Source organism: Lithobates pipiens, unplaced genomic scaffold, assembly GCF_037356315.1.
Source record: "Lithobates pipiens isolate NorthernLeopardFrog02 unplaced genomic scaffold, aLitPip1_a1.2 Scaffold_23, whole genome shotgun sequence".
Lineage (NCBI taxonomy): Eukaryota > Metazoa > Chordata > Amphibia > Anura > Ranidae > Lithobates > Lithobates pipiens.
In genome coordinates, this window is record NW_027507785.1 from 117295293 (window position 1) to 117322955 (window position 27663).

The window sequence follows — 27663 nt, forward strand, 5'->3', positions numbered from 1 at the left end:
AGGAGGATGCTCTACGGCTCTGGCGCTCATGGACGGGGGGGTGTTTGGGCCCCCGCCGTCTCCACTCGTTGGCGGCGATCTTGGCCACCTTCTTCTTCCGGTGTTCCCCCAGAGAGGGAGCCACTTCTCCCGCCCGCCTCCTTCTCCTGCTGCCTCTGCCGGAGGGGGGGGTGGGAGGTTTCAGCCGTGAGCTTCCCCCGGGGGAGGAGGGGGGTTCTCCCGCAGCTCCTGTGTCCACCAGGGGGAGCCCTTCTCCTGCCCGCCTCCTGTACAGTACAGTTCCACCGGAGAGGCAAGCTCGAGTTTAGTCGCATGTTTGAGTTGGGCACGTCCAGGGCACTCTGCTGGGTAAGTGTTTCTCTAGTTATATCAGATCTTCTCACAGTCTGCCCTCCGAAGAGTCAGAAGGGAACATTTCCCTACAGGGCGGCTTACTAATTCACAAGTCACAGCCCGAGGTTAATCGATATGTTCTGGGCTCAGACTCCTTCCCATGTCACTTGTCCCAGTGCTAATAGCAGGGGTGGGGACATGCTGAATAATTGAGCTAGAGATGCCCACCTTACTGTCTCTCTAAATAAATAGCGTGGGAGGGGGATGGTCCTCATCCCAGTCCATTGCCTTGGAAATAACTCCCTGTGTGCGAACAAATGTTATTTTTGCATACCTATCACCTTCCCAGAAGATGTGGAATCGCGCTCGTCTTCGATATATTGTGTGATAGGCGAGACGTGTCAGTCCCCTGTATGCAGCTGATACTTGTCTTTGTACAGAAAAAAAAGGGGAAGCAAACTGCGCTAAGGTGAAAAATTGTGAAATGTGTGAAATGATTGTGAATTTCTTAAATAATAAAAAGTATCGAAAGATGTTCAGCTGCGGCTTCACTGTATCACATACAAGCAAAATAGGTAAACGAAAGAACATAAGCCGCGCTTAGACAAAGAAAAATATAACCAACTACTTATACAGTAGTATTAAGATATGCGCTATACAGGGTACAACAACCATATATATATGTGTACGTAATGCAGAACACATATATATTAATGTTCCAAATCCAAAATCTCACTACTGTGATTCACTACATATAATAAAAATACATAGCATAACTTATAAGTGCGAGAAATATATAAAGCATCAACACCCAGTGTGTAAACAATAAGTCCGTGTGTAGAACGCCAAAAAATGATTGACGTAAGACTGTGAATAAAACACCTCTAAAAATAAAACATAATGTTCATGTAATCCAAACTGAGAAAAATCGTGTTCAGTCCACCACCGACATACGTTGAGATTTGCTGCTTACCAGACGGATATGACCCCCCACTACAGAGGGTCACACGGAGCTCTATAAAATTGTGCACCACTTTCAGCCACGGGGGAGGGGATTCCACAATGTCCTCCTGACCTTGCTGCTTCAAAGACTCTTGGGAAGAAAAGCTCGCTCCCGTATACTTGGCTCAAGGTCCAAAAGAAGGACTCAGAGGCAGGGGCATCAAAATCATAGAGGGAGATAAAACTCAAAATAGTATAAAACCCTTTTATTTTGGGATAAAAAAATATAAAAATGCACTTACAGATGTGTAAAAGAAAATGCGCCTTAAGTCCGTGGCGCCGGCCGGACGCACACGGACAGACCCGTTCTCCTGGAACCCGTCACAAACACGAGGTGATAAGTAGCGTACCGCTCAGCCCTACGTCTTTCGCAACAAAATTGCGTCATCCAGGGGCACCCAGTCCAGTGCCCCTGGATGACGCAATTTTGTTGCGAAATGCGTAGGGATGAGCGGTACGCTACTTATCACCTCGTGTTTGTGACGGGTTCCAGGAGAACGGGTCTGTCCGTGTGCGTCCGGCCGGCGCCACGGACTTAAGGTGCATTTTCTTTTACACATCTGTAAGTGCATTTTTATATTTTTTTATCCCATAATAAAAGGGTTTTATACTATTTTGAGTTTTATCTCCCTCTATGATTTTGATGCCCCTGCCTCTGAGTCCTTCTTTTGGACCTTGAGCCAAGTATACGGGAGCGAGCTTTTCTTCCCAAGAGTCTTTGAAGCAGCAAAGTCAGGAGGACATCGTGGAATCCCCTCCCCCGTGGCTGAAAGTGGTGCACAATTTTATAGAGCTCCGTGTGACCCTCTGTAGTGGGGGGTCATATCCGTCTGGTAAGCAGCAAATCTCAACGTATGTCGGTGGTGGACTGAACACGATTTTTCTCAGTTTGGATTACATGAACATTATGTTTTATTTTTAGAGGTGTTTTATTCACAGTCTTACGTCAATCATTTTTTGGCGTTCTACACACGGACTTATTGTTTATACACTGGGTGTTGATGCTTTATATATTTCTCGCACTTATAAGTTATGTTATGTATTTTTATTATATGTAGTGAATCACAGTAGTGAGATTTTGGATTTGGAACATTAATATATATGTGTTCTGCATTACGTACACATATATATATGGTTGTTGTACCCTGTATAGCGCATATCTTAATACTACTGTATAAGTAGTTGGTTATATTTTTCTTTGTTTAAGCGCGGCTTATGTTCTTTCGTTTACTTGTCTTTGTACGTCATGCAGGCGGAGGGGAGGGGGGTTTCAGCCGCAGGTTTCCCCCGTGTGTTTCTGCTGGGGGAGGGGGGTTCACCTGGCGACGGCTTCTGTCTCCGCGGGGCTCCGCCCACCTCCTTCTCCCGCTGCCTGCCAGAGGGGAGGGGCTTCCCCCGTGTGGTTCGCCAGGTGTGTGGATTTCTTTCCTGGGCTGGGATGGTGGCGTATTCCTGGCGGTTCGGTGGTTGGTTTGCGCAGGTTCTGGTTGCCGGGTGCTGGTCGGTGTGGTAGGGGCTTGGGTGGTCCGCTTGAGAGGTGCACCTTTGCTGGGGACCGATCGGGGATGTGTGGCCGGGTTGGTCACTTTGGTGTTTTTGAGCTGAGCTACAGCATGTATGGGCAGGGTCTCCTTGTATCGCCTGCAGTTAGGGTTAGGTTGGGGGTTTTTCATACATAGGAGTTTCTGTTTCATAGTATAATAGTGGGGCATTTTCTGTGGGGAGTTCCTAGGTAGGTATTGGTCTCATTCAGTTACGGTTTTCATGCAGATACGGTCCTCATGGTTTTTCGGTGCATTTACGTTGTCATGCATTTACGTTGTCATGCAATCATGTTCTCATGCAATTATGTTTCTCGTGTAATTATGTTCTCATGCTATTTACGTTCTTCTGCAGTTATGTTCTCATTTGTGATTCACGTTCTCATGGGCTGTACTTTCTCATGCAATATACGCGTTCATGGAAACTATGGTTCTTATGCGATTCACGTTCCCATGTGATGTAGGTTCTCATGTGGTGTACATTCTCACAAGGTTACGTGCTCATGTGGTGTTTGTTCTTGTGCAATTCACGCTCTCGTGCAATTTACGGTTGTCATGCGATCTACGTGTCGCAAGTTTTTTACGTTCTCATGCAATTTACGGTTTCTTACGTAATTTACGGTTTTGCATCCAATTGCCATTTCTCAGGCAATTTTTGGTTATGCAACTCCCGGTTTTCATGCAGTTGACGTTTTTATGGAATTTACGGTTTTTACACAATCTTGCTTTATTCATGCGATTTGCTTTTCTCATGAAATTGGCGTTTCTCATGAAATTTACAATTTCCATGCAATTTACGGGTTCTCTTGCAATTTGCGTTTCTCCTGCAATTTGCATTTATTTTTTACATGCATTTTGCGTTTCTCAGGCGGTTGACGTTTTTACCCGATTTACGGTTCTTATATGGTTTTCATGGATTTTTGGGTTCTCAGGTTTTTACGTTTCTCATGCAATTTACGTGTCTGATGCAATTTTACGTGTCTCAGGCAACTTTTTATGGTTCTATCTTTTCTTACGTTTTCCCGTGTGTCTTACGTTTTTATCATGTTTCTTAAGTTTTTATCATGTTTCTTACGTTTTGCCCATGTTTCTTACATATTTCCCGTGTTTCTTACGTTTCCCATGTATCGCACGTTTCATGTTATTGCCCTTTGTTCGCTGCATTTCCGTTAGCTGGTGCTTACATCCAGGATCTGTCACGTCTACAGGTCCAATACGGGCATATTGTTACCTTTTCAGATGCTAGTTGTCTGTCCTTGTTTTTATGATTTTTTATTAATAAATATTATATTTTAGATTGTCCTTGCAGGTGTTGGTGGTCTGTCAAAGTCCCATTTAGGGGGTTCTTTTTTGAACTCTCAGGAGGTCTTTAGGGTAAGGTTGAAAACGGAAGCACACTGCTGTCTTCAAGGGAGACTGGCTACATATGGCAGTCTCCCCCCTCTTGTTAGCCCCCACAGTGTTGACTTCTCACTCTGTCCTCTCTTTTTTGCTCCCGTGCCTCCAGGAAATCCTTCCTACAGTGTTTTATCGCAGGATCATTCCAGCAGCTGAGCCTTGGCCCAAGTAGGGACCCCCCGAGATTAGGGGGCATCCCTGAGGTCCACCGACAGCCTCCTCAACACTGTATCTCCATCTTCCACCCGATTGCCCCTGCTGGCATGGCTCATGTCTATTTATGGAGTGGTCTCAGCCCCCTGCCAGCCTAAATCTGAGGACCGGCCAAGGCTCCATAAATATTCAAGGCAGCTCCTCCTAACCGCCATCCTCTAATTCTAGAAGATTCTCCAACCTTCTAGACCAGGGGGAGGCACCAGAGGGCTGCTAGGATGAGTCACCCAGCCCTGAACCTTACTAAACCCCTGACCCAGATTCAAGAGACTTATTTTACCATGAGCCAGTAAATTTACCTATACTAACTTCTAACACACACAAGAGGGTTCTACATGAATTTAAACACTTGTCGACCAGCCGCCGTCATTATACTGCGGCAGGTCAGCACAATCATGCGATCTGTTGTAGCTGTACGTCAGGCCCTTATATGCCTATAGCAGGCAGGGGAGCCGATGCTCATGGCAGGCAGCTGCAATGACTGTCTGCCACACGCGATTGCGGGCACGAGAGCCAGAACAGGGATGTGTGTATGTAAACACACAAATACCTGTACTGTTAGGAGAGGAGAAACAGATCATCTGTTCCTACTAGCTAGGAACAACAATATATCTCCTCCTCTAGTCAGTTCCATCCCCCCACAGTTAGAAACATAAATGAGGGAACACATTTAACACTTTGATCGCCTCCTAGTGTTAACCCCTTCCCTGCCAGTGAATTTTTTTACAGTAATCAGTGCATTTTTCTAACACTGATTGCTGTATAAATGTCAGTGGTCCAAAAAATGTGTCAAAAGTGTCCGTCGCAATATCATAGCACCGCTAAAAATCGCTGATCACTGCCATTACTAGTAAAAAAATGAAAATGCCATAAATATATCCCATAGTTTGTAGACGCTATAACTTTTGCACAAACCAATCAATATACGCTTATTGCTATCTTTTTTTAACCAAACATGTGTAGAAGAATATTTATTGGCCAAAACTGATGAAGAAATTTGATTTTTAAAAACATTTTTGGGGATATTTATTACAGCAAAAAGTTACAAAAATATATATATTTTTTCAAAACTGTCGCTCTTTTTTTTGTTTATAGCTCAAAAAATAAAAACCACAGATGTGATCAAATACCACCAAAAAAAAAGGTATTTTTGTGGCAAAAAAAGGACGTAAATTTTGTTCGGGTACAGCATCGCATGACCACGCAATTGTCAATTAAAATGACGCAGTGCCGTATCGAAAAAAATGGCCTGGTTATTAAGCAGGCAAATCTTCTGGTCTGTAAGTAGTTAACTAAATAGCTTCTACAAGCTAAAGAAAGCTAGCCCTAATGTAAGACAGCTAAGCTATACTTTTTTGCAAACAATACTTACCCAGGGTTGCATACCTTCTATTCCTATTTGGTTTTCACTTCCATTCATTGCTCATTAGCACCATGTAATTGCTTAGTGTATGTTGTAGTGGCTAAGCTGATATACAGTTTTTTTCTCTTTCAGGATGTAGAGTCTCTAGTGCAGCCTGTGAACAGTATGTGGCCACCTCGAGACTGGATGAGATTTGCACCTCTATGGATTTTCGTCATAATTATTGTAGCAACCGGAATGACATGGTTCCTCCTAGGTAGGTAAAATACTATTATGAGGGTATCAGTGTGATAGTTAGAGCCCTTTCACACGGTCATTCCGATCAAGTCCGCTTGTCAGTTTTTTAGGCTGTGCTGATTGGAAGGTCCATGAAGTCCTTTGTCCATTTGCACATGCCTACCTCTGAGTCTGGAACAAAAGAGAATGATCGGCTGCACTCCTACGTGATGCAATGTTGGCTTTTATTGAAGTAGTAAAATCATGCAAACATGGGCACAGGAGACAACAAGGTTAATGTGTTTCACACAGAGATCCTGCTTTATCAAAACCACATGGAAATGCAATAAATCTCCCAGTATATATGGGAATACCTTTCAAGGAACAGAAATGGGTCCAATTTCCTAATTGTACTTCCTATTTTTCATCTCATTATGGCTGTTCAAAGTCTAAGAAATCCTCAATAAATTGATTCAGGTGATACAAAAGTATATATACAAAAGTAGAAAGAATATACAGTGCCTTGCGAAAGTATTCGGCCCCCTTGAACTTTTCAACCTTTTGCCACATTTCAGGCTTCAAACATAAAGATATAAAATTTTAAATTTTTGTCAAGAATCACCAACAAGTGGGACACAATTGTGAAGTGGAACGAAATCTATTGGATTTTTTAAACTTTTTTAACTAATAAAAAAAATGAAAAGTGGGGCGTGCAAAATTATTCTGCCCCCTTGCGTTAATACTTTGTAGAGCCACTTTTTGCTGCGATTACAGCTGAAAGTCGCTTGGGGTATGTCTCTATCAGTTTTGCATATCGAGAGACTGAAATTCTTGCCCATTCTTCCTTGCAAAACAGCTCGAGCTCAGTGAGGTTGGATGGAGAGCGTTTGTGAACAGCAGTTTTCAGCTCTTTCCACCGATTCTCGATTGGATTCAGGTCTGGACTTTGACTTGGCCATTCTAACACCTGGATACGTTTATTTGTGAACCATTCCTTTGTAGATTTTGCTGTATGTTTGGGATCATTGTCTTGTTGGAATATAAATCTCCGTCCCAGTTTCAGGTCTTTTGCAGACTCCAACAGGTTTTCATCCAGAATGGACCTGTATTTGGCTGCATCCATCTTCCCCTCAATTTTAACCATCTTCCCTGTTCCTGCTGAAGAAAAGCAGGCCCAAACCATGATGCTGCCACCACCATGTTTGACAGTGGGGATGGTGTGTTGAGGGTGATGAGCTGTGTTGCTTTTACGCCAAACATATCATTTTGCATTGTGTGCAAAAAGTTTGATTTTGGTTTCATCTGACCAGAGCACCTTCTTCCACATGTTTGGTGTGTCTCCCAGGTGGCTTGTGGCAAACTTTAGACAAGACTTTTTATGGATATCTTTGAGAAATGGCTTTCTTCTTGCCACTCTTCCATAAAGGCCAGATTTGTGCAGTGTACGACTGATTGTTGTCCTATGGACAGACTCTCCCACCTCAGCTGTAGTTCTCTGCAGTTCATCCAGAGTGATCATGGGCCTCTTGGCTGCATCTCTGATCAGTCTTCTCCTTGTCTGAGCTGAAAGTTTAGAGGGACGGCCAGGTCTTGGTAGATTTTCAGTGGTCTGATACTCCTTCCATTTCAAAATGATCGCTTGCACAGTGCTCCTTGGGATGTTTAAAGCTTGGGAAATCTTTTTGTATCCAAATCCGGCTTTAAACTTCTTCCAAAATTCTAAACAAACTTGAAGAAACTTTTAAAAACAAAAAATAGTACAGCAACAGATAATCCGTTGAGATCAGCTGCCGGCCATAGTCTACACGATAATGCGGAAGATGGATCGGGATCACTCAGACTATTGTTCTGTAAAATGAAAAGATCTATGATCAAGGAAATTAACGCTTTCTGGGACAAAAAGACTTTGAGTACCCAACCCTGGAACGGATCCCAAGAGGTTTGAGAATGAAAAAATTCCCTACTTATGAATTTACAAACGTTGACCAAAGAAAGCAATGGACAGATGTACTTACTAATTGCTCTTTTGAGCTTATGAAGATCATTATCCATTCCAAAACTGAGGAGATTGACAGACTACAATTGGAGATTTCAAGTATAAAAGCGGAGATCCTACCATCTAAGGATTCCCCTTTATTCAAAGATCTAGATACTAAGCTAAACGATAAATTGGATCGAATGGAGAGAGACATTATTGGTAACAAAAAAGCCAAGCTGTTGCGGGATCGTTTTGACTACAAGACAAATACTGTGTATGTTAGGAAGAAACCCCAACTTCAATTCCAACATAGGATCAACTCAATGCAATGTCTGATAGCCTTTCTGACATCACTTCTGTAGATATTTCTGTACCTAATAATTTTGAAGAATTATGTGCTGTACAATGCCTTGAAGAATTACAGGGGAAATCCGTCTACAGTTATGGTGGAGAATATGTTCCACCTGTACAAGCTCCCCTTGAATCACAATATTTTTTTTTCTGATCAATTCTAGGGGTAAATGTCTGGATTTGTTTCAGAAAAACATTGAAAAGGAACTTACTAGACTTGTCTTGCATTCTAACAATAGAGGGGTTGTCCATAACGATAACCTTCCTGTGGAAGAACGTAATACATTGAAAACATTAAGTCTGGACACCTCTGTTGTAATTAAGATGTCAGCCAAGGGGGGTGTTGTGGTAGTTCAAGATGTGAATACATATAAAGAGAAAGCCTTTTGACAATTTTCAGACCAGGATACATATCAAACACGTAAAAACAATCCTACGCATGGTTGCAAAAATATTTTGGATTCTCTTGTGGAGAGAGGGGTACATTTGGGGGTGCTTTCTAACAAGGAAGGTGAGGTTATGGTTCCTGACACTCCCATCATGTCTATTTTTCACCACCTTCCAAAGACCTATAAGGGTTTGACCCATCTCACTGGCCGCCCCAGAGTGGCTGGGTGGATTGCCAATTACAGTCACTGGTCAAAACTATCCCTAGCTATCTCAGAGATACTAAACAACTCCTCAGTATTGTCAGTTGCATGACATGGGAACCAGGGAATGTTTGGATTGTGTGAGATGTATCTAGCTCGTATTCTTCCTTTCCTCATGGTCTGGGTATACAAGCAGTGAGTTTTTTCTTAGATCTATACAGCAAGTATTCTCCAGTACACAAATCATTTATTTTGGAGTGCCTGGACTATTTGCTGACCCATAATTATATTTTCCTTTGATGGTGGCCTTTATCTCCAGAGATGCGGAGCCATGATGGGGGCACGGTTTTCACCGTCTCTCGCCAACCTCTACATGGGTTGGTGGGAGATGGTCCCCATCTTTGGAGATTGTAATCAGTTTCATCCCTCCATTAAGATATACCATTGGTACATTTATTATCTGTAGTTCATCTGCTCAGGAGACGTGCAAGATTTTGACAGATATTTGTTTTATCTGAATGATAACAGTTTGAATTTGTGTTTCATGGGGCAGATGAACACAGTGTCTATTCCATTCTTGGATGTGTTGCTTTCTTATAAAGATGACCGTATAGTCTCTAGCATATATAGGAAACCCTTTTCTGATAACACATTGTTTCATGCGAGTTCTAGATACCCCAAACATGTCATACAGGGCACACCTTTGGGGCAGTTCATTAGATTGCGGAGAATATGCAGCAAGAATCCTAATTATGAGGAGGATAAAAAACGGATTAGAGATTCTCCTCACAAGGAAATTGATCAGGCAGTTGGTATCGTTGATACCATGGATAGGGAATCACTTTTACTAGACAAAAAACGTAGGGGAAACAAGTTTGGCACACCAGTTTTTTTCAACCCCTTACAGTTTGGAATTTGACAAAATTAGGAGAATTATTAAGAGACACATCCCCATGTTGTATGAGTAGGATGTATATGCCAAAATACTATCAAAGGGGAATAAAAACAACGGGCTCCATCTTTGAGCAATAAACAACCACCAAGTGACATTTGCTCCTGCACCTCAAGGAGTACATGGCTTGATAATGTTGGAAACTACAGATGTGGAGCCAACATATGTCCATGTTGTCCGCACATCATAAAGGGAGATAGTTTTTCTTCCACCATTAGTGGCAGATCCTTTAGTGTTGGTATATATATCAATAGTAACACCAGATATGAGGTTTATTTAATAACATGTATTCAATTTATTTATTATTAAGAGACCAATTGAATGATCATGTTCGTGACACTGAGAAGGGGTGGGCCACCAATGTAGCCAGACATTTTAATGATGCCCGTAATAGAAACACCTCATTGATACAGATACAGGGTATAGAGAAATTATAACACCTAGAAGAGGGGGTGATAGTTTTGGAATCCTATGTAAACGTGACATTTTTGGGATATTCAGTTTACAGACTAGAATTCCAAAAGGTCTAAACTTTGAAAGGAACCCCACCCATTTTTTTATGATTAATTATAAAGGTTTTTATACAATACACTATATTTTGTCTGTATCTGTGTCTATATAGGTGTTTTTATTGTGTATGCAGTGCCCCTATTTGAGGGATGCAGACACAGTGGGGGGGGGGGGGGGTACGATTATCCACTGTGTTCACGTGCACTATGTGTGTTCATGCCCGTATAATGATATGGTGGGGACATGTAGAGATATTTATATAAATTACACAGCGATTACAATGAGAGTCATGTGTTGTAGCCTCAGCACGATCTGTCTACCCCTCTTCCTTATGGATATGCATCTTTGTGTCCCCACTGTGTTATCTAGCTATTTTTTTAGTAAATATACATATTTTTGCTAAGCTATATATTGTGGATATATTGGTATTGACACATTGGACATGGATTCATATTTTACGTATCCATGTCTCAATAGTTTTGATATGGATTTCTGTATGATCCATTTATATGATTAGTGGTGAAAATCTTATATAAGAAAGGAATATGTATCTTTAGACATTTATATTTATCTATATGGTGTCTATATGATTAATATTTTCCACATCTATCTGTTGCTGTACTTTTTTTTTTTTTAAAGTTTGTTCAAGTTTGTTTAGAATTTCAGGATGATAATTGATAATTGGTACTATATCATATGCTCTGTTTCATAATAAGATGAAAAACAGGAAGTGCAATTAGGAAATTGGACACATTTGTGTTCCTTGAAAGTTATTCCAAAAATATACTAGGTTTATTGCATTTCCATGTGGTTTTGATAAAGCAGGATCCCCGTGTGAAACGTGTTAAGGAGCCTAATGCCTAGTACACACGGGCAGAAAATCGTACAAAAAATACAGATTTTGGATAGATTGTATGAAAATCTGCCCATTAGTAGTGAGCTTTCGAGAGCCGATTAGGGCAGTTTATCTGATATTTGATCGGACATGAATGAAAACATTTTTGTATAATGCCAGATCATACATTTTTGTTTAATCAGTACAGCTGTTGTTCACAAATACAATACAAATTCATTACAACACATGACATCACTTCCAAATTTTAATTCTGTCATACGCAAATTTTCAGAACTTTAGTAAACTCATCAGATTCGATCTGAGATTAGCAAAAAAAAAAAAACAGACGATCATTCATCCGATAATCTCATTGTGTGTACTGCCCATAACACTTCCAGATTCCCCCACTGCCAACAGAATGTGACATTTTACATACTCAGCCTTACATTGTGCAGAGATTTTCCTGTTCTGGGAAAACAGTCTAAGCACCAGCAGACTGATGCCACGTACACACGATCGGAAATTCGGCCAGCAAAAGGCCGATGAGAGCTTTTGGTCAGAAAATGCGTCCGTGTGTATGCTCCATCAGACTTTTGCTGGCGGAATTCCACCAGCAAAAGATTGAGAGCAGGTTCTCTATTTTTCGGTCGGAAAAAAAAAGTCGGAAAAAGTTCCGATCGGAAAGTCCGATCGTCTGTAGCAATTCCGACGAGCAGAATTCTACATGCTCGGAAACAATTTGACGCATGCTCAGAAGCATTGAACTTAATTTTCTCAGCTTGTCATAGTGTTGTACATCACCGCATTCTTGACGGACGAAGGTTCAGAGACATTTTGTGTGACCGTGTGTATGGAAGCCAAGCTTGAGCGGAATTCCGTCTGAAAAACCATCCAAGATTTTTCAGATGGAAATTCCACTCGTGTGTACGGGGCATTAGAGTAGTTGTTACTGGGACAGATTAACCAGCATTTAAACCTTTACACACACTGTAACCACCTTGTGTTTTAAAGGAAATACGTACCAATCATAGCATCTGTTACTGAAATTCTGACCTTTAAAGAAAATGTCTGTATCACTCATTACCAGGCCCAGACAGGAATGTAGCATAGTTTACATTGGTAGCTCCTTACAGTTCTTTAGTTTCTATTTAGAGCATTCAAAGATTTAGTTTAACAATGTTTTATATTGTTTCAATGAAATGAAATAAAAATAAAAAACAGTGCAAGAAAATATATTACAGACAAGATATCACAAAGCAGACATAAGCAACAGTAAAATAAAAAGGATTAAAAGGAAAAAGACTAGCTTGCCTGATCTTAGGTACACTGATCCAAAGGTATGCTGCATCCAAGTTTCTTGCAGAGTAAGACCAATCTGATATTTGCATTACTGGCCCTCAGAAAAAGGTGACTTTCAGTATCAAATTAGAGCATAGGTGTGAGCAGCCTTTGGCATTAGGGTATCAAACCCACATGCCTTTCTCTGCAGCCTCAGCTGCACTGGACAGTCAATGAATGGGAAATGTTCTGTGCTGAGTGGCTTCCAGTTCATTCACAAACTGAAACATAGCAAACACAGTTTACTATGCTTCAGTTATGAACACAGTGAATGAATGTGTTCACTGTGTTCATTTAGAAAAGAAAGGGGCCGGTAAATGACATACTGATTAGTCCCTTCCCCCACTCTCCATCCTGAAACATCTCCCACAGTAGTCAGGGGGAGAGGAAGGAAACCAGCAGCACTGCAGTTGGGGGGCGGAACACAGGGAAAGCCCAGGCAGTAGAGGGAATTGGCACTGCACAGAGTGATTAGAGTGTGCCCAGGCACACTCCCTGTGCACGCCTATGAATGAGAGCTAAGTATTGCCAGATACACCTGCATATCTTTCAAAGGAGTGTGATATGGGTTGGCTGGAGTGATTTATTGTGCTCCAGCAGGCACATCCTAATGCTGACTATCCTAAATACACCAATATTTTCATCTGAAAATGTTTCACAATGTTTAAATTAGGCACATCCTAATGCTGACTATCCTAAATACACCAGTATTTTCATCTGAAAATGTTTCACAATTTTACAACCAAAATATAATTTAACAGAATGAAATTGCAATTTGTTAGAGACCAAATATGATGCTGATATTGTGCATATTTCCCTTAGGAGATCTTTTGTGTTTTATTAGCCTTCTGGATCTTGTGGTATAGTTTGGTGTCTGCTTGATTGATATCTTGTTATACATTTGTCTAACCATTCTTTATGTAACTCCATGAAAGCAGGAAATATGGATTATGTATAAAGTTTGGCTCTGAGAGTTCAGTTTCAGGTAAAAAAAAAAAAACAGACTTTGAGGTGTGTGTTGATCCTAGACCTATTAAGGCAGGCCATTTACAACAGGGCCTGATTAGAAGTATTCTGCATACGCTGCTAATGGAGGTTTGTTACCTGCTGCATTCCTTCTTAGCTGGTGTATGTTCTGTCTGTGCTTAAAACTCGGGTTATACCAGCCAACTCCAAAGTTGCATGTTTTTCAGTGCAACTTTGGAATCTGACTTTGATATGACTTTGAAGTGATTTTGATAAAACTTTTACACTCTCTGGCATTAAAGTTTTGTCAAAGTCGGATCAAAGTAGTACAGGAACCTTTTCTGAAGTTGCAGTGACTTCAGTAGTGTCAATTGGAACTGCTCTCATAGAGTTCCATGGCATTTCAGATGTCCTGTGGCTTTGGGGGTCAAAGTTGGATCCATTCCTAAGTTGCAAGAGTGTGAACCAAGCCTTAAGTTGGACTGTAATTTATTAAATGTATTACTTTCTCTAGCTTCCAACAACAGAGATGAGATTTATATCTCTTTGTTGCTGACTTGCAAAAATTTTGAGAAGATTAGGGGTGACATTGTGTTAAGCATGCCTTTCTTATTACTTCCACATAGTTTGGGGCTTGTCAGACCTCACTATCATCCCAGTCAATTCTTGTGTCTCTGACCTTCTTTAAAGCAGGAGTTCTGCCGTTTTTTGTTTTTAAAAGTCAACAGCTACAAATACTGCAGTTGCTGACTTTTAAAATAAGGACACTTACCCGCCCAGCGCTCCCGCGATGTCAGCACCCAAAGCCGATCTCTCGATCGGCTCTCGGGTGCTGCCGCCGCCATCTTCGGCATGGGAATCAGGAAGTGAAGGCTTGTGGCTTCACTTCCCGGTTCCCTACTGCGCATGCACGAGTCGCACTGCGCAATAAGGATGGTCCCTGCTGTCTCTGGGATCCGTGTGTTTCCCAGCAGACAGCGGGGGGCCCCGCAGGAAGTGGCGTAAATACCCGCAGAATCTGCGGCTATCTATGTCTGGAAGTGGGTGCAGATGCCTGTATTATACAGGTATCTGCACTCCCCTCCCGCCTGAAAGGTGCCAATTGTGGCAATGGAGGGGGGAGGGTTCCAATGAGTGGAAGTTCCACTTTAGGGTGGAGCTTCGCTTTAAAAAAATATACCAAACATAGGCAACAACGCATGTCTTTTGAATTTTGCATGCTCCACACCCTTTTAAAAATTGTTCCCCCCACCCCTTCTCTGATATGTCCTGGTGGGTGTAGGGCAGATGTAGCAAGTGATGTTCCAGCCAATAAACAATATGAAAGTCATTCTAAAAAGTTTGCCGGTCAACTGCTGTTACTAAGGCATGAAACTCTGAAGCTCATTTGAAAGTATTCAAGGGTCTATTTTCAACTTGCCATTTTGGTGCATTAAGTTAACACATGTTATAAAAATAGTGAGCTTTTATCTCCATATTCCATACCACTGACCTCATATAAGCCAGGTATAACCAGCTACTCAAAAAGCTCACATGGAATCCCTTGCAGGGAAGACCTAGGTCACAGGGAATCAAAATTCCATACCATAAGCAATAGATATAAAGCAGCATGTTAGAAAAGTTACAAGTAATAATAATGTGACAGAATGTTACAAAGTTATTGACAAATACAAACAAGCAGATTTGGTCCTTTTGTTACTATAACTGTGCAGTCTGTATGGTAGCAGAAGAGTGGTGCATGCCTCAGATCAGCTCAAATGTGGAGGATCAAATGCCATGCTGGTGGTAGAAACTCCAAACATATTTTCCAGGAGTAAAGGGAGCAAAAGAAATAAATTAGGAAATGCAATTGATGGCACACATAATGATCAGATGACTTAATTAAATGAAAAAGCAATTTATAAAAAGGGAAAATGTTATTTTTTTATTTGTGCTGTGAAGAGGTATATAAAAGGTTAGAGATTCTAATGAGTGTCAGCTAGTGTCATTTGTCATGTTAAAAATGGATGTGCTGTCAAGGAATTGTCTTCACTGTCCTCGTTTCTCACTCCTATGTGTCAATGTGTCTTGCTCAGAGGTGGATTTCAAGCCAGAGCTGAGAACTAATAAAGTCTACGCCTGTCAACTGCGCATACTCAATTATGACCTCACCAGAGACCTCACAAACCCGGAGAGCAACTCATTCAAAAAAGAAGCCCAGCATCTGGAAAAACTGGTATTCAAAATATATAGTATAAAAGATTTTTTGTTAGCTGTCATGGAGCTTATTCAATAAGGCACAGCAACGTGCAGTACAGGCAGTTACAAATATTCGGCTTACATATGACTCCTTCTTACAAATAGAGGGATACAACAGGAAGTGAGAGGAAATCTCCCCCTAAGAAGGGAAATTCACTCCTGTAAGAGTTATCATATGAAAAAAGTGTCTCCACTAAAGCTTTATCACCAATCCTTGTTTCCACGACAACCCCATATTTTCGAAATCCAATTGTCACAGAGACAGAAAGGGAGGTGAAATCTTCTGAACAGGGGCATAGACAGCAAAATAAATGTTTCAGGGATGTTAACCCTTCCCTATTCTATCCAAAATACTTAAAAATATTTTTTTTGGGCTGGAGTTACACTTAAAAAATTTACCTGTTCCATCTTACATAAAAATGCAACTTAAGAACAAACCTACAGACCGTATGCTGTTTGTAACCCAGGGACTGCCTGTAACCCATAGAGCAAACCAGGAAATATATCTTAAAGCAGAACTCCAGGTTTTATAAAACTTTACTCCTTACCTGGGGCCCCATAAGGCAAAGGTAAAGGCTTGTTTTAACCAAGGGGGGACAGAAAAAGCAGTTATACTTACCTCATCCTTCATACCCCTGGCAGCCAGCACTCTTCTCCTCCCTTCCATGTTCTGGGTTGTGAGAGGACCCTCAGTGCTCCCATTATGTAGGAATGCAGTAGAAAGGTATGCTGTCTGGCATAGATGTCTAGCTCCCAGGACTGGCCGAAAATAATTAACTGGACTAAAATGTTTGTTTCTCCTAGAAAAATGCTGCTCCAGATTTCCTACCGTGTTGGCCATATGTGTGAAGATCTATCCATGTGTGTGTGTATGTTGTCTATCTGGTGTTCTTCACTTTCAGTAGAGATCACATGACCAAGTGCCTAGACCTTCAGATATATGACCAACACTGGAGGACCTGCATTTTCCCTAGGAAAGGCGAGTGTTTCTGTTATTTTAAATTCATCATTTCTGCACCATCATCTATGTTACCATCTGAGGATAGGTCCACATCAAATGATGTAAACTGATATTGTACTGGTTACTATGGGTGCTTTACACGGCACATAGTGAAAAAAGTAATTATGTCTGAAATCTGTGCTGCAGTATGCAGAATTTTCCAACTTTAAAAGCCATAGATCCCCTGTGCCTGATATACAGTATAGTACCAAAAATATTGTGAAACCTGCCTTTACATGTACAGTACATGCACTTTAATGGCATCCCAGTCTTAGTCCATAGGGTTCAATATTGAGTTGGTCCACCCTTTGCAGCTATAACAGCTTCAACTCTTCTGGGAAGGCTGTCCACAAGGTTTAGGAATGTGTCTATGGAAATGTTTGACCATTGTTCCAGAAGTGCATTTGTGAGCTCAGGCACTGATGTTGGACAAGAAGGCCTGGCCCTCAGTCTCCACTCTAATTCATCCCAAAGGTGTTATCGGGTTGAGGTCAGGACTCTGTGGAGGCCAGTTAAGTTCCTCCACCTCAAACTTGCTCATCCATGTCTCTATGGAGCTTGCTGGAACATAGCTGGAGGGCTGAGGTTGCCTACCCCTGGCATACTAGCTCATTATGGAATACTTACCTTAGAACGATGTCCTGCAGTGCTGCTCCCACGGCCATCATCTTCTCTGGAGTTACTTCTGGGTTTGCAGACTACAGTGCTGTGATTTGCCGGACCTGCGATTACATCACTCCCACTCATGCGCGCGAGTGCTGCTAGTCATGGCACGGGTACTGAAGAAACAATACAAGCAGCCTGTTTCTTCAGTGCGCAAGTGCCGATGACTTCGGCAGCAGCACATACAGTGAGCATTTTCTTAAACTGTGCAAGTTTAGGAGATATTTACAGTATCTACAGGTAAGCCTTACTATAGGCTTACCTGTAGGTACAAGTGATGTAGCAGAGTTTACAACCACTTTAAATGCCCACTTCCTTACATTCTCTATGGTTTTCTTGTCAATTTTTAGGGCTGGGATTCCCTGTTAGCTAACAAGCCTGTTTTGAGCTTGGGGCTCTAACTATATATTTCTACAGCACTTTATACAATATAAAGTACAAGGGGGCATCAGCAACATGGTGATTGGCAGCAATTTTGATTAAAATTTTTGTCTGCTACTATACAGTTACAGGCAACTGGTGCATTGATCTGTAGATATGTGCATACCAGAAATTTTTGATTCACTTCGGATGCATCCATTCATTGAAGAATTTCATTTTGTAATATTCAATATGTTGACTCAATTTGTTTTCTGAATTTGTTTCATACCTTCGTCATTTGTTTCATATATTCGTTGGTCTGGGTAGATTTGAAAAATCTTTTGCATAAGATTTGCTATATATTGGATATATTATCAAATCAGACGAATTTGAATTGGAAGGTTTTGATATTTTCAGACACTAGTCCAATCCACCAAGAAAAATGGCATGAGCTGATTAGACAATATCAACTGGCTTCATGTGATCCCAATTAACGAATTGAACAAAAGTCTGATCCATTCATTATCTGAATCCAAATTATTCAACGAGTTAGAAAATTAAATTAATTTTCCTATTTGCCTGAACTACTATCGCATCATGTAACGTCATTCGAATGAAACAAATGCATTTGTTATATTCGTTATAATTGTTTTTACGGATTCGTTGACATTTGTTACTATGTCCATTCAGGGATTCGTATACATCCATATCTCCGAAAATGAAATTTCAGTCTGAAAAATGTATTGCATCAAAACAAAACACACATGTCTATTGATCTGAAGCCTTGCCAAGTGAAGCTGCCACACGCAGTGATTGTATAGTTCTGCAACGGTCATGCACAGTTGACGTTTTTCCTTTAACAGTGCTGTCTGCTGCTATGATGCTGAGGACACATATTAAAGCGGAACTCCACCCTAAAGTGGAACTTCCGCTCATCAGAACCCTCCCCCCCCCCCGGCACCTTGCAGGGGAGTGCAGATACCTGTAAAATTCAAGTATCTGCACCCACTTCTGGGCATAGATAGCCGCAGAATCTGTGGGTATTTATGCCACTTCCTGTCATCCCCCCGCTGTCTGATGGGAAACACACAGATCCCAGAGACAGCAGGGACCGTCCGTATTGCGCAGCGCGACTCGCGTATGCATAGTGGGGAACTGGGAAGTGAAGCCGCAAGGCTTCACTTCCCGATTCCCACACAAAAGATGGCGGTGGCAGCACCCGAGAGCCGATCGACATCGCGGGTTCACTGGACAGGTAAGTTTCCATATTCCATACCGTATTTGTAGCTGCTGACTTTTTAAAAAAATGGCGTAACTCTGCTTTAAATATATAGTAGCAATATGATTATGGAGATTGCTTTTGATGGAACACTTGTATGCACAGTGACAGTGGATCAATTTGCCAAGTCTGCAGAATAATGAACAAGTTAGTAGTAACTGCATAGTGTTCTGACCTGAAAAACTATTTAAAGTGGTTCTAAAGGCAGAAGGTTTTTTAATCTTAATGCATTCTATGCATTAAGATAAAAGACCTGCTGTGCGCAGCAGCCCCCCTCAGCCCCTAATACTTAACTGAGCCCCAGCTCAATCCACCAATGTAGCACAAGAGACTGGGCTGTCCGCGACTCTCCCTCCTGATTGGCTGATACACAGCAGTGGGCATGTATCAGCCCGCTGCTGTACTGCTGTACTCTTTTGTGTCCCCTTGGTAGTACAGTTTGTCCTATTGCCTCTCCTGCTTTTCTTTTCTCCCACCCTATGTCATCCCTATTGTTTTCTGCCCCTTTCAGCAACAGTAAATCTAAAAGCTATCAGCTGATCAGCCTCTAGTGGCTCTGATTTTAGGCACAGTGCCAAAAATAGAGAGCAACTGAGCATGTGCAGAGCAGAGTTTGACAGTGCCTTATTGAATTTTAAACAGTATGGACACATATTTTTAATGTTTTACATAACTCCCTTTCTGACTCAAGTTCAACTTTAAGGATTCATGGACCCCAGGTAAAGAATCCCAGGTCTAGAATATTAAATAAACTACTTCCTATTACCCAGATCCTTCTCTCTCAAGAGTGTAGTGGGTACTGCAACAGGAAGAGAGGAAAAAATCGGTTGTGTCCACGATTGGAGATATTTTTGTCCCAGGTCCATGCAGTATACAAACTTTTCCTTTTTTTACTGGGTGGTGAGCTGGCTTGGCTCACTGAGGGGTTAACAAGTTCGGTTGAAGCAGGTTGACTACCTTGGGCTCTATTAAACTCCCAGGCTGCTTAGGGAGGATGACAGTCAGGTGCCTGGGCAGCCATAGGTTTCTCCAGGACAGGTAATTAGGTTCCTTTTTCACCGTGCTGTGTACTCATCCAGGGAGACACGCACAAACCGCTGCTGAGCTAATTCCTCACAGTACTTATTTGCTCGCTTTGTATTTAGGGTTGGCTAAAAATAATGTCTTTCTAGCACTCTAAGTACACATAGGAAATGCCTGCTGCACACTATGAAAATACTGCAAGTATTTAAAAGGTGTTTAGTTTGAAAAATAACCTTTATGTAAGAAGGCCAGATGTCTGTACGTTACAATAATGTCTTGTGTAATCATGGTACTCTCTTTTCAGGTCACTCGTCTTGTCTTGGCCTCTGAACTGGCTGTCTATCACAATACAAGCAAAGTTTATGCTTTTGGGTAAGATTTAAAAAAAACTCTGAAGGTTATCATTACCATCAACCATTTGAATTTTCTGGTACAAGGTTACCATTTAGCAAAAGCTCCAACAAAAAAGCAGCTCTAAAAAAAAATTAGACAAATACACATCTACTGTATACAACATCCCTACATAACAAAAACATTTTTCAAAATGTGTGAACAATGTATATGTATGGATAGTAGAAGTATATTTATGCAAAAAACTGTATAAATATAAAAGGTAACTCACAATGAACCGCAAAAGTGATTATAAAACAGTAAATATTGATTAAAACATATCCATGTGCAAGCTATGCTGAGAATGAAATAAGAACCCCCCCTCCTCCATAAAACATACACACAAATCAGTTTTAATATTTTTTTAAATAATGCAATATATATAAAAGGAATTAAGTAAGATACCAGATAAAGATCCCTTAGTTGTCTAGTTGAAATCATCAATGCTACATCACATACAACCCATTTCCACTAATTAAAGTCTATCTATAGCCAAAATGTGTTATTGTTGATCATGTAGGGAATAGTTCAATCACTAGAATGCCTTTATACAATGGCACTGGGACATGGATTATTTGTCTCAGCTATCAGAGATGACCAAGGTCTAGTGTTAAGCCGAGAAACCCAAACAATGAGCTTCTGTGCTTCCAGATCTTCTACAGAACACCACATAGGAACACGCTGTGGAAGCAAGTGTACTCAAGGCTTTCTTTCGTAAATCCTGTGCCACAACCAGGAGTCTTACAGAACAAAATAACTCTAGGAGGAAAAGTAATTTTTTCAAATGTTCCCATTACATATGCTTTTATGTCTGAGCCTACCATCAATAAGAGATTTGTTAATATTCAGCGACAAATTAGTACTAGCACAGCCTACAGAGTGCATCAAACAAGAATATATGGCCCATAGGCTGCAAAGGTCAGAATTATGTAACATACAACCCACTGTATAGAGTGCCCCTGCCACCCAGACATGGGGTAAGTTTGCAGGACCCAGGGAATTTCTTTAAATCCCAGTGCCACAGAAATCAAGATGGTCAAATGAGTTTGACAGGTAATGTAGCCCAACACTTTTTTAATGAAATCAATAATATGAATGAAACTTGCTTCAGAGTAAACACACTTGTAATGCAAATGAATATTTTTTTTAATAAGCCTGTTTTTATTTAACCACTTCAGCCCTGGAAGGATTTACCCCCTTCCTGACCAAGCCATTTTTTGCGATACAGCACTGCGTCGCTTTAACTGACAATTGTGTGGTAATGCGATGTTGTACCTAAACAAAATGTATGTCCTTTTTTCCCACAAATAGAGCTTTCTCTTGGTGGTATTTGATCACCTATGCGATTTTTATAAATAAAAGAAGAGCGACAATTTAAAAAAAAAACACTTTTTTTTACTTTTTGCTATAATAAATATCCCCAATTTTTTTCTGCAATTTTTATCGGGACTTTGACATTGTGGCAGACAGATTGGACACTTTTGGGATCATTGACATTTATAGAGCAATCAGTGCTATAAAAATGCACTGATTGCTGGCAGGGAAGGGGTTAACACTAGGGGGCGATCAAGGGGTGAAATGTGTTCCCTCACTGTGTGTTCTAACTGTGGGGGGATGGGACTGACTTGGGGAGGAGATCAATCGTTGTTCCTATATACTAGGAACACATGATCTGTCTTTTCTCCCCCGACAGGACACACACAGGCACGAGCATCGGCTCCTTAGGGATGCGGCGATGTGAGCGTGCGCCCTATACTCCTTAAAGCACCCACCGTACAGCTACAATGATTTGCACAGGAGTGACATTCTGCCGTCAGCGGCGGGCAGTCAGCAAGTAGTTAATGAGCAGTATTGTCATGTCATGAACATCCGCAGACACCCGATTTCGTCCGCCTCCGCTACTGTCTGATTCTGCAGACGGAGGAAAATCCTATTTTCTATCCGTCTGCAGAGCGGATCGGATGAACACGGACAGACGGTCCGTGCGCATCTGATCCCCATAGAGGAGCACAGTGTGCGGAGACCACCCTGTCCGCAGCCAGCTCAGCGGGGACAACGGAGCGATCCCCGCTGAGCGAGCGGATCATCACGGGCGGATCATTACTGATCCGTCCAGTGTGAAAGGGGCCTTACTCTGATACCCCTAACTAAAATCTAGTGAAATCAATTGCCTTCAGAAGTCACCTAATTAGTAAATAAAGTCTCCCTGTGTGTAATTTAGGCCAATGAACACACCAGACAGGTCAGGGATATAATTGTGGAGAAGTTTAAAGCAGGGTTAGGTTATAAAAAAATATCCTAACCTTTGAACATCTCACGGAGCACTGTTTGAGCCATCATCTGAAAATGGAAAGAGTATAACACAATGTAAACCTACCAAGACATGGCCGATCACCTAAACTGACAGACCAACAAGGAAAGAGGCTCATGGTAACTCTGGAGGAGCTGCAGAGATCCACAGCTCAGGTGGGAGAATCTGTCCACAAGACAACTATTAGTCGTGTACTCCACAAATCTGGCCTTTATGGAAGAGTGGCAAGAAGAAAACCATTGTTGAAAGAAAGCCATAAGAAGTCCCATTTGCAGTTCCCGAGAAGCCACAGCAAACATGTTGTAGATTTGGTTTTCTTCAGCAGGAACAGGGAAGCTGGTCAGAGTTGATAGGAAGCTGGAAGGAGACAAATACAGGGTAATCTTAGAAGAAAACCTGGTAGAGTCTGAAAAAGACTTGAGACTGGGGCAAAGGTTCAACTTCCAGCAGGACTATGACCCTAAACATACAGCCAGAGCTACAAAGCTTAAAAGCTGGTAGAGACATACCCAAAAAGACGTGCAGCTGTAATTGCAGTGAAAAGTGATTCTACAAAGTATTGACTCGGGGGGCCGAATACAAATGCACGCCACAATTTTCCCTCTATTTCACAATTATGTGACACTTTTTGTTGGTCTATCACATAAAATCTAAATCAAAAACATTTACATTTTTGGTTGTAACATGACAAAATCTGGAAAACTACCTTTTCTAGGCACTGTATATTCAGATATGATATTTTAAGAAGCTGGGAACTATGTTATTTTCCTGAAAAGTGATGAAACCACTGGGGAGACAGAGGGGGGAGGGTTATCAGGGCTCAACACAGGATAAGACTTGGATGGACTCTAAAAAGCAATGACCTCACCGTCCTATATTAGAACTAGTATTAAGCTCACTTCATAGCGTAATAAGGACCCAGCGGATTTTTGTTGATTACAAGTTAAAATCACAATTTTTACTAAACAATTACTTAGAACCCCCAAACATTATATATATATATATATATATATATATATATATATATATATATATATATATATTATTTACAGAGACCCTAGAGAATAAAATAGCAGTTTTTTAATTTTTTTTTAATGTCACGCGGTTTTTGCACTGCTGTTTTTCAAATGCAATTTTTGGGGAAAAAAAATACAGTTAAATGAATTAAAAACCAAACATAATATATACCCCAATGGTTTTGTATAACATGAAAGATGATTTTACACCGAGTAAATAGATACCCAACATGTCAGGCTTTATAATTGTGCTCGCTCGTTGGAATAGCACCAAACTACGCTACTTCAAAATCTTCATAGGCGACGCTATACATATGTCTACTGGTTACCAGTTTAGAGTTACAGAGGAGATCTAGAGCTAGAATTATTTCTCTTGATCATACATTTGAGGCAATCCCTCACATGTGTGGTTCAAACACCGTTTAGATATGCGGGCATGACCTACATTCACTAAGGACTAGGGCGTTTAAATATTTTATTTTTTTAAACACATTTTATTATATTTTTAAAAATTTTATGCTGTGCCTTTAAAAAAATGTGATCACTTTTATTGCTTTTGCAAGGAATGTAAACATCCCTTGCAAAACCAATACAGCATGACGGGTGCTCTTTTTGTAGAGATCTGGGGTCTAAAAGACTCCAAATCTCTCCTCTACCCTTAAAGTAAAAGATCAAAACCATTTTTTTTATTGTACCCACATCCCTAATTAACCACATGGATAACTCAGATGTCACAGTGCAGGTCAGACTTGCCGACTCCAAGCTCAGAAGGTACAATACACATTATCAAAGTATACTGTAAGTATAGTTAACAAGTATAAACACAGAACACCTTCAGAAAAAAGCAGGAGACCTCAGTATAAAACTGTTCATCTCCTACCTACAATAGTCCGAGGCAAAGCTCATACAATGCTCATTCTGATACAGTGTAATTAATGTATCATAGATTTCTTGAGGAATATGGTTGATAATTACAGTGGTGTGAAAAAGTGTTTGCCCCCTTCCTCATTTCCTGTTCCTTTGCATGTTTGTCACACTTAAGTGTTTCGGAACATCAAACCAATTTAAAGAATAGTCAAGGACAACACAAGTAAACACAAAATGCAATTTGTAAATGAAGGTGTTTATTATTAAAGGTGAAAAAAAATCCAAACCATCATGGCCCTGTGTGAAAAAGTGATTGCCCCCTAAACCTAATAACTGGTTGGGCCACCCTTAGCAGCAACAACTGCAACCAAGCATTTGCGATAACGTGCAATGAGGCTTTTACAGCGTCCTGGAGGAATTTTGGCCCACTCATCTTTGCAGAATTGTCCTAATTCAGTTACATTAGAGGGTTTTCGAGCATGAACGGCCTTTTTAAGGTCATACCACAACATCTCAATAGGATTCAGGTCAGGACTTTGGCTAGGCCACTCCAAAGTCTTCATTTTGTTTTTCTTCAGCCATTCGGTGGTGGACTTGCTGGTGTGTTTAGAATCATTGTCCTGCTGCAGAACCCAAGTTCGTTTCAGCTTGAGTACACGAACAGATGGTCGGACATTCTCCTTCAGGATCTCTTGGTAGACAGCAGAATTCATAGTTCCTTTTATCACGGCAAGTCTTCCAGGTCCTGAAGCAGCAAAACAGCCCCAGACCATCACACTAACACCACCATATTTTACTGTTGGTATAATGTTCTTTTTATGAAATGCAGTGTTCCTTCTACGCCAGATATACTTGGACACACACCTTCCAAAGAGTTCCACTTTTGTCTCATCGGTCCACAGAATGTTGTCCCAAAAGTCTTAGGGATCATCAAGATGTGTTGTGGAGAAATTGAGACGAGCTTTGATGTTCTTTTTGCTCAGCAGTGGTTTTCTCCTTGGAACTCTGCCATGCAGGCCATTTTTGCCCAGTCTTTTCCTGATGGTGGAGGCATGAACGCTGATCTTAACTGAGGCAAGTGAGGCCTGCAGTTCCTTGGACGTTGTTGTGGGGTCTTTTGTGACCTCTTGGATGAGTCGTCGCTGCGCTCTTGGGGTAATTTTGGGCGGCCGGCCACTCCTGGGAAGGTTCACCACTGTTCCATGTCTTCGCCATTTGTAGATAATGGCTCTCACTGTGGTTTGCTGGATTCCCAAAGCTTTGGAAATGGCTTTATAACCCTTTCCAGACTGATAGATCTCAATTACTTTCTTTCTCAATTGTTCCTGAATTTCTTTGGGTCTCGGCATGATGTGTAGCTTTTAAGGATCTTCTGGTGGACCTTACTGTGTCAAGCAGCTCCTATTTAAGTGATGCCTTGATTGTGAACAGGTGTGGCAATAATCAGGCCTGGGTGTGGCTAGAGAAATTGAACTCAGGTGTGGACAACCACAGTTATAGTATGTTTTAACAAGGGGGGCAATCACTTTTTCACACAGGGCCATGATGGTTTGGATTTTTTTTCACCTTTAATAATAAACACCTTCATTTACAAATTGCATTTTGTGTTTACTTGTGTTGTCCTTGACTATTGTTTAAATTGGTTTGATGTTCCGAAACACTTAAGTGTGACAAACATGCAAAGGAACAGGAAATGAGGAAGGGGGCAAACACTTTTTCACACCACTGTATTACTGTGCCATCTGCAGTAATCCAAACCGAATTCTCAATGTCCATTAAGTAGTTGTCCATTATTTGCTTGGTCACCCTGTGCCCTTAATAGACGCAGGGTAACTTACACATATGAGGGTCTGAAACAAAGGTTTCCCAGTTTCATTCAAAAGCCCCTGTCTAGGACTGTCATATTTCTCCCCATAAAAAGTCGACTAACAAGGTCCCAGACCTCAACCTGGTCTGGACATGCATTAGTCGAGCAGAGTGAACTCACATAGTCAGTCTGCATAATCTCCATTCTTGGCTGCAAGGAATAGTTGTCATCAGTAGATGTGGAGCAAAGCTGGGTGGTTTCTAATATTCCAGGGCTCAGTCTGCTGCCAGGAAGATGGGCTATTTGCCCTAGCTCCCATAAGCTGTGGAGGAACTGTAGGTGTTGGGTAGAGGTTGGTAGCACTCTGCCCTGTTGCCAGAAATTTTGCTGGGTTTCTGTTAGTGGAGACCTCAGCCCCATCCACGACACCAGCTCAAGCAGTTGTAAAGTGCAGATTGCATTCTCTCCCTGGAGTTCCTGCAGAGTGGATTGATGTGTGCAGAGGCCAGTAGTGTTCTGCCCCGTTACTGCTTCATCGCTCACATCATCCGCTCTGACTAACTTGAGGAGGGTAGACAGATTCCTCCACTCTGACTGACTGTTGAGGAGGGAAGACGACAACATTCTCTCCCTTCTCCCCTTGGATCATGATCTGCTGCTCAGAAGTGATCGCCACCACCTCACCCTGGGCCTCCGGAACTGCCACAGGTGTGGGGCAGAGGTCTCGGTTGCCAGCACTTCAGCTGCGTTGGTGTCATCATTCTGGGGTGCCGTCTGCTGCTGGGATGCCCTTTCTCTGGTACTGTCTCCCAGGTGCACAAATCCTTGTTGGGGAGTGACCATCTCTTTCTCACCCTGGGCCTCCGGAACTGACACAGGTGTGAGACAGAGGTCTCTGTCCGGTTGCCAGTGCTTCAGCTGGAGAAGTTTCTTATAACTACACATATGCTGCTGGCAGGAAATCCCATGTCCCTGTCAATCTTGAGAAAGAAAGACTCATTGCCTCTTCTCTCAGAAGGCTGAATCTGTTGTTTGGCCTTGATGCCAGCTCTTCTGCTGAAGGCTGAAGAGCTGCCATCACCAGGTTGTTCTTCCTCAGCTGAAAAGTCTATTAAATCCCTAG

The 27663-nt window shown here is 41.5% G+C and overlaps 1 protein-coding gene across 2 annotated transcripts in view; it reads left to right on the forward strand.

The window, feature by feature from the left end:
• The window catches only part of TMPRSS6 (transmembrane serine protease 6), a 430707-nt gene that overhangs the window by 51227 nt on the left and 351817 nt on the right, over positions 1-27663 (forward strand). For both annotated transcript variants that reach the window (XM_077452249.1, XM_077452250.1), the window contains exons 2-4: positions 5983-6106; positions 15662-15801; positions 20454-20521. In XM_077452249.1, the coding sequence (XP_077308375.1) occupies positions 5983-6106; positions 15662-15801; positions 20454-20521 (332 nt within the window). The remainder of the gene's footprint in view (positions 1-5982; positions 6107-15661; positions 15802-20453; positions 20522-27663) is intronic.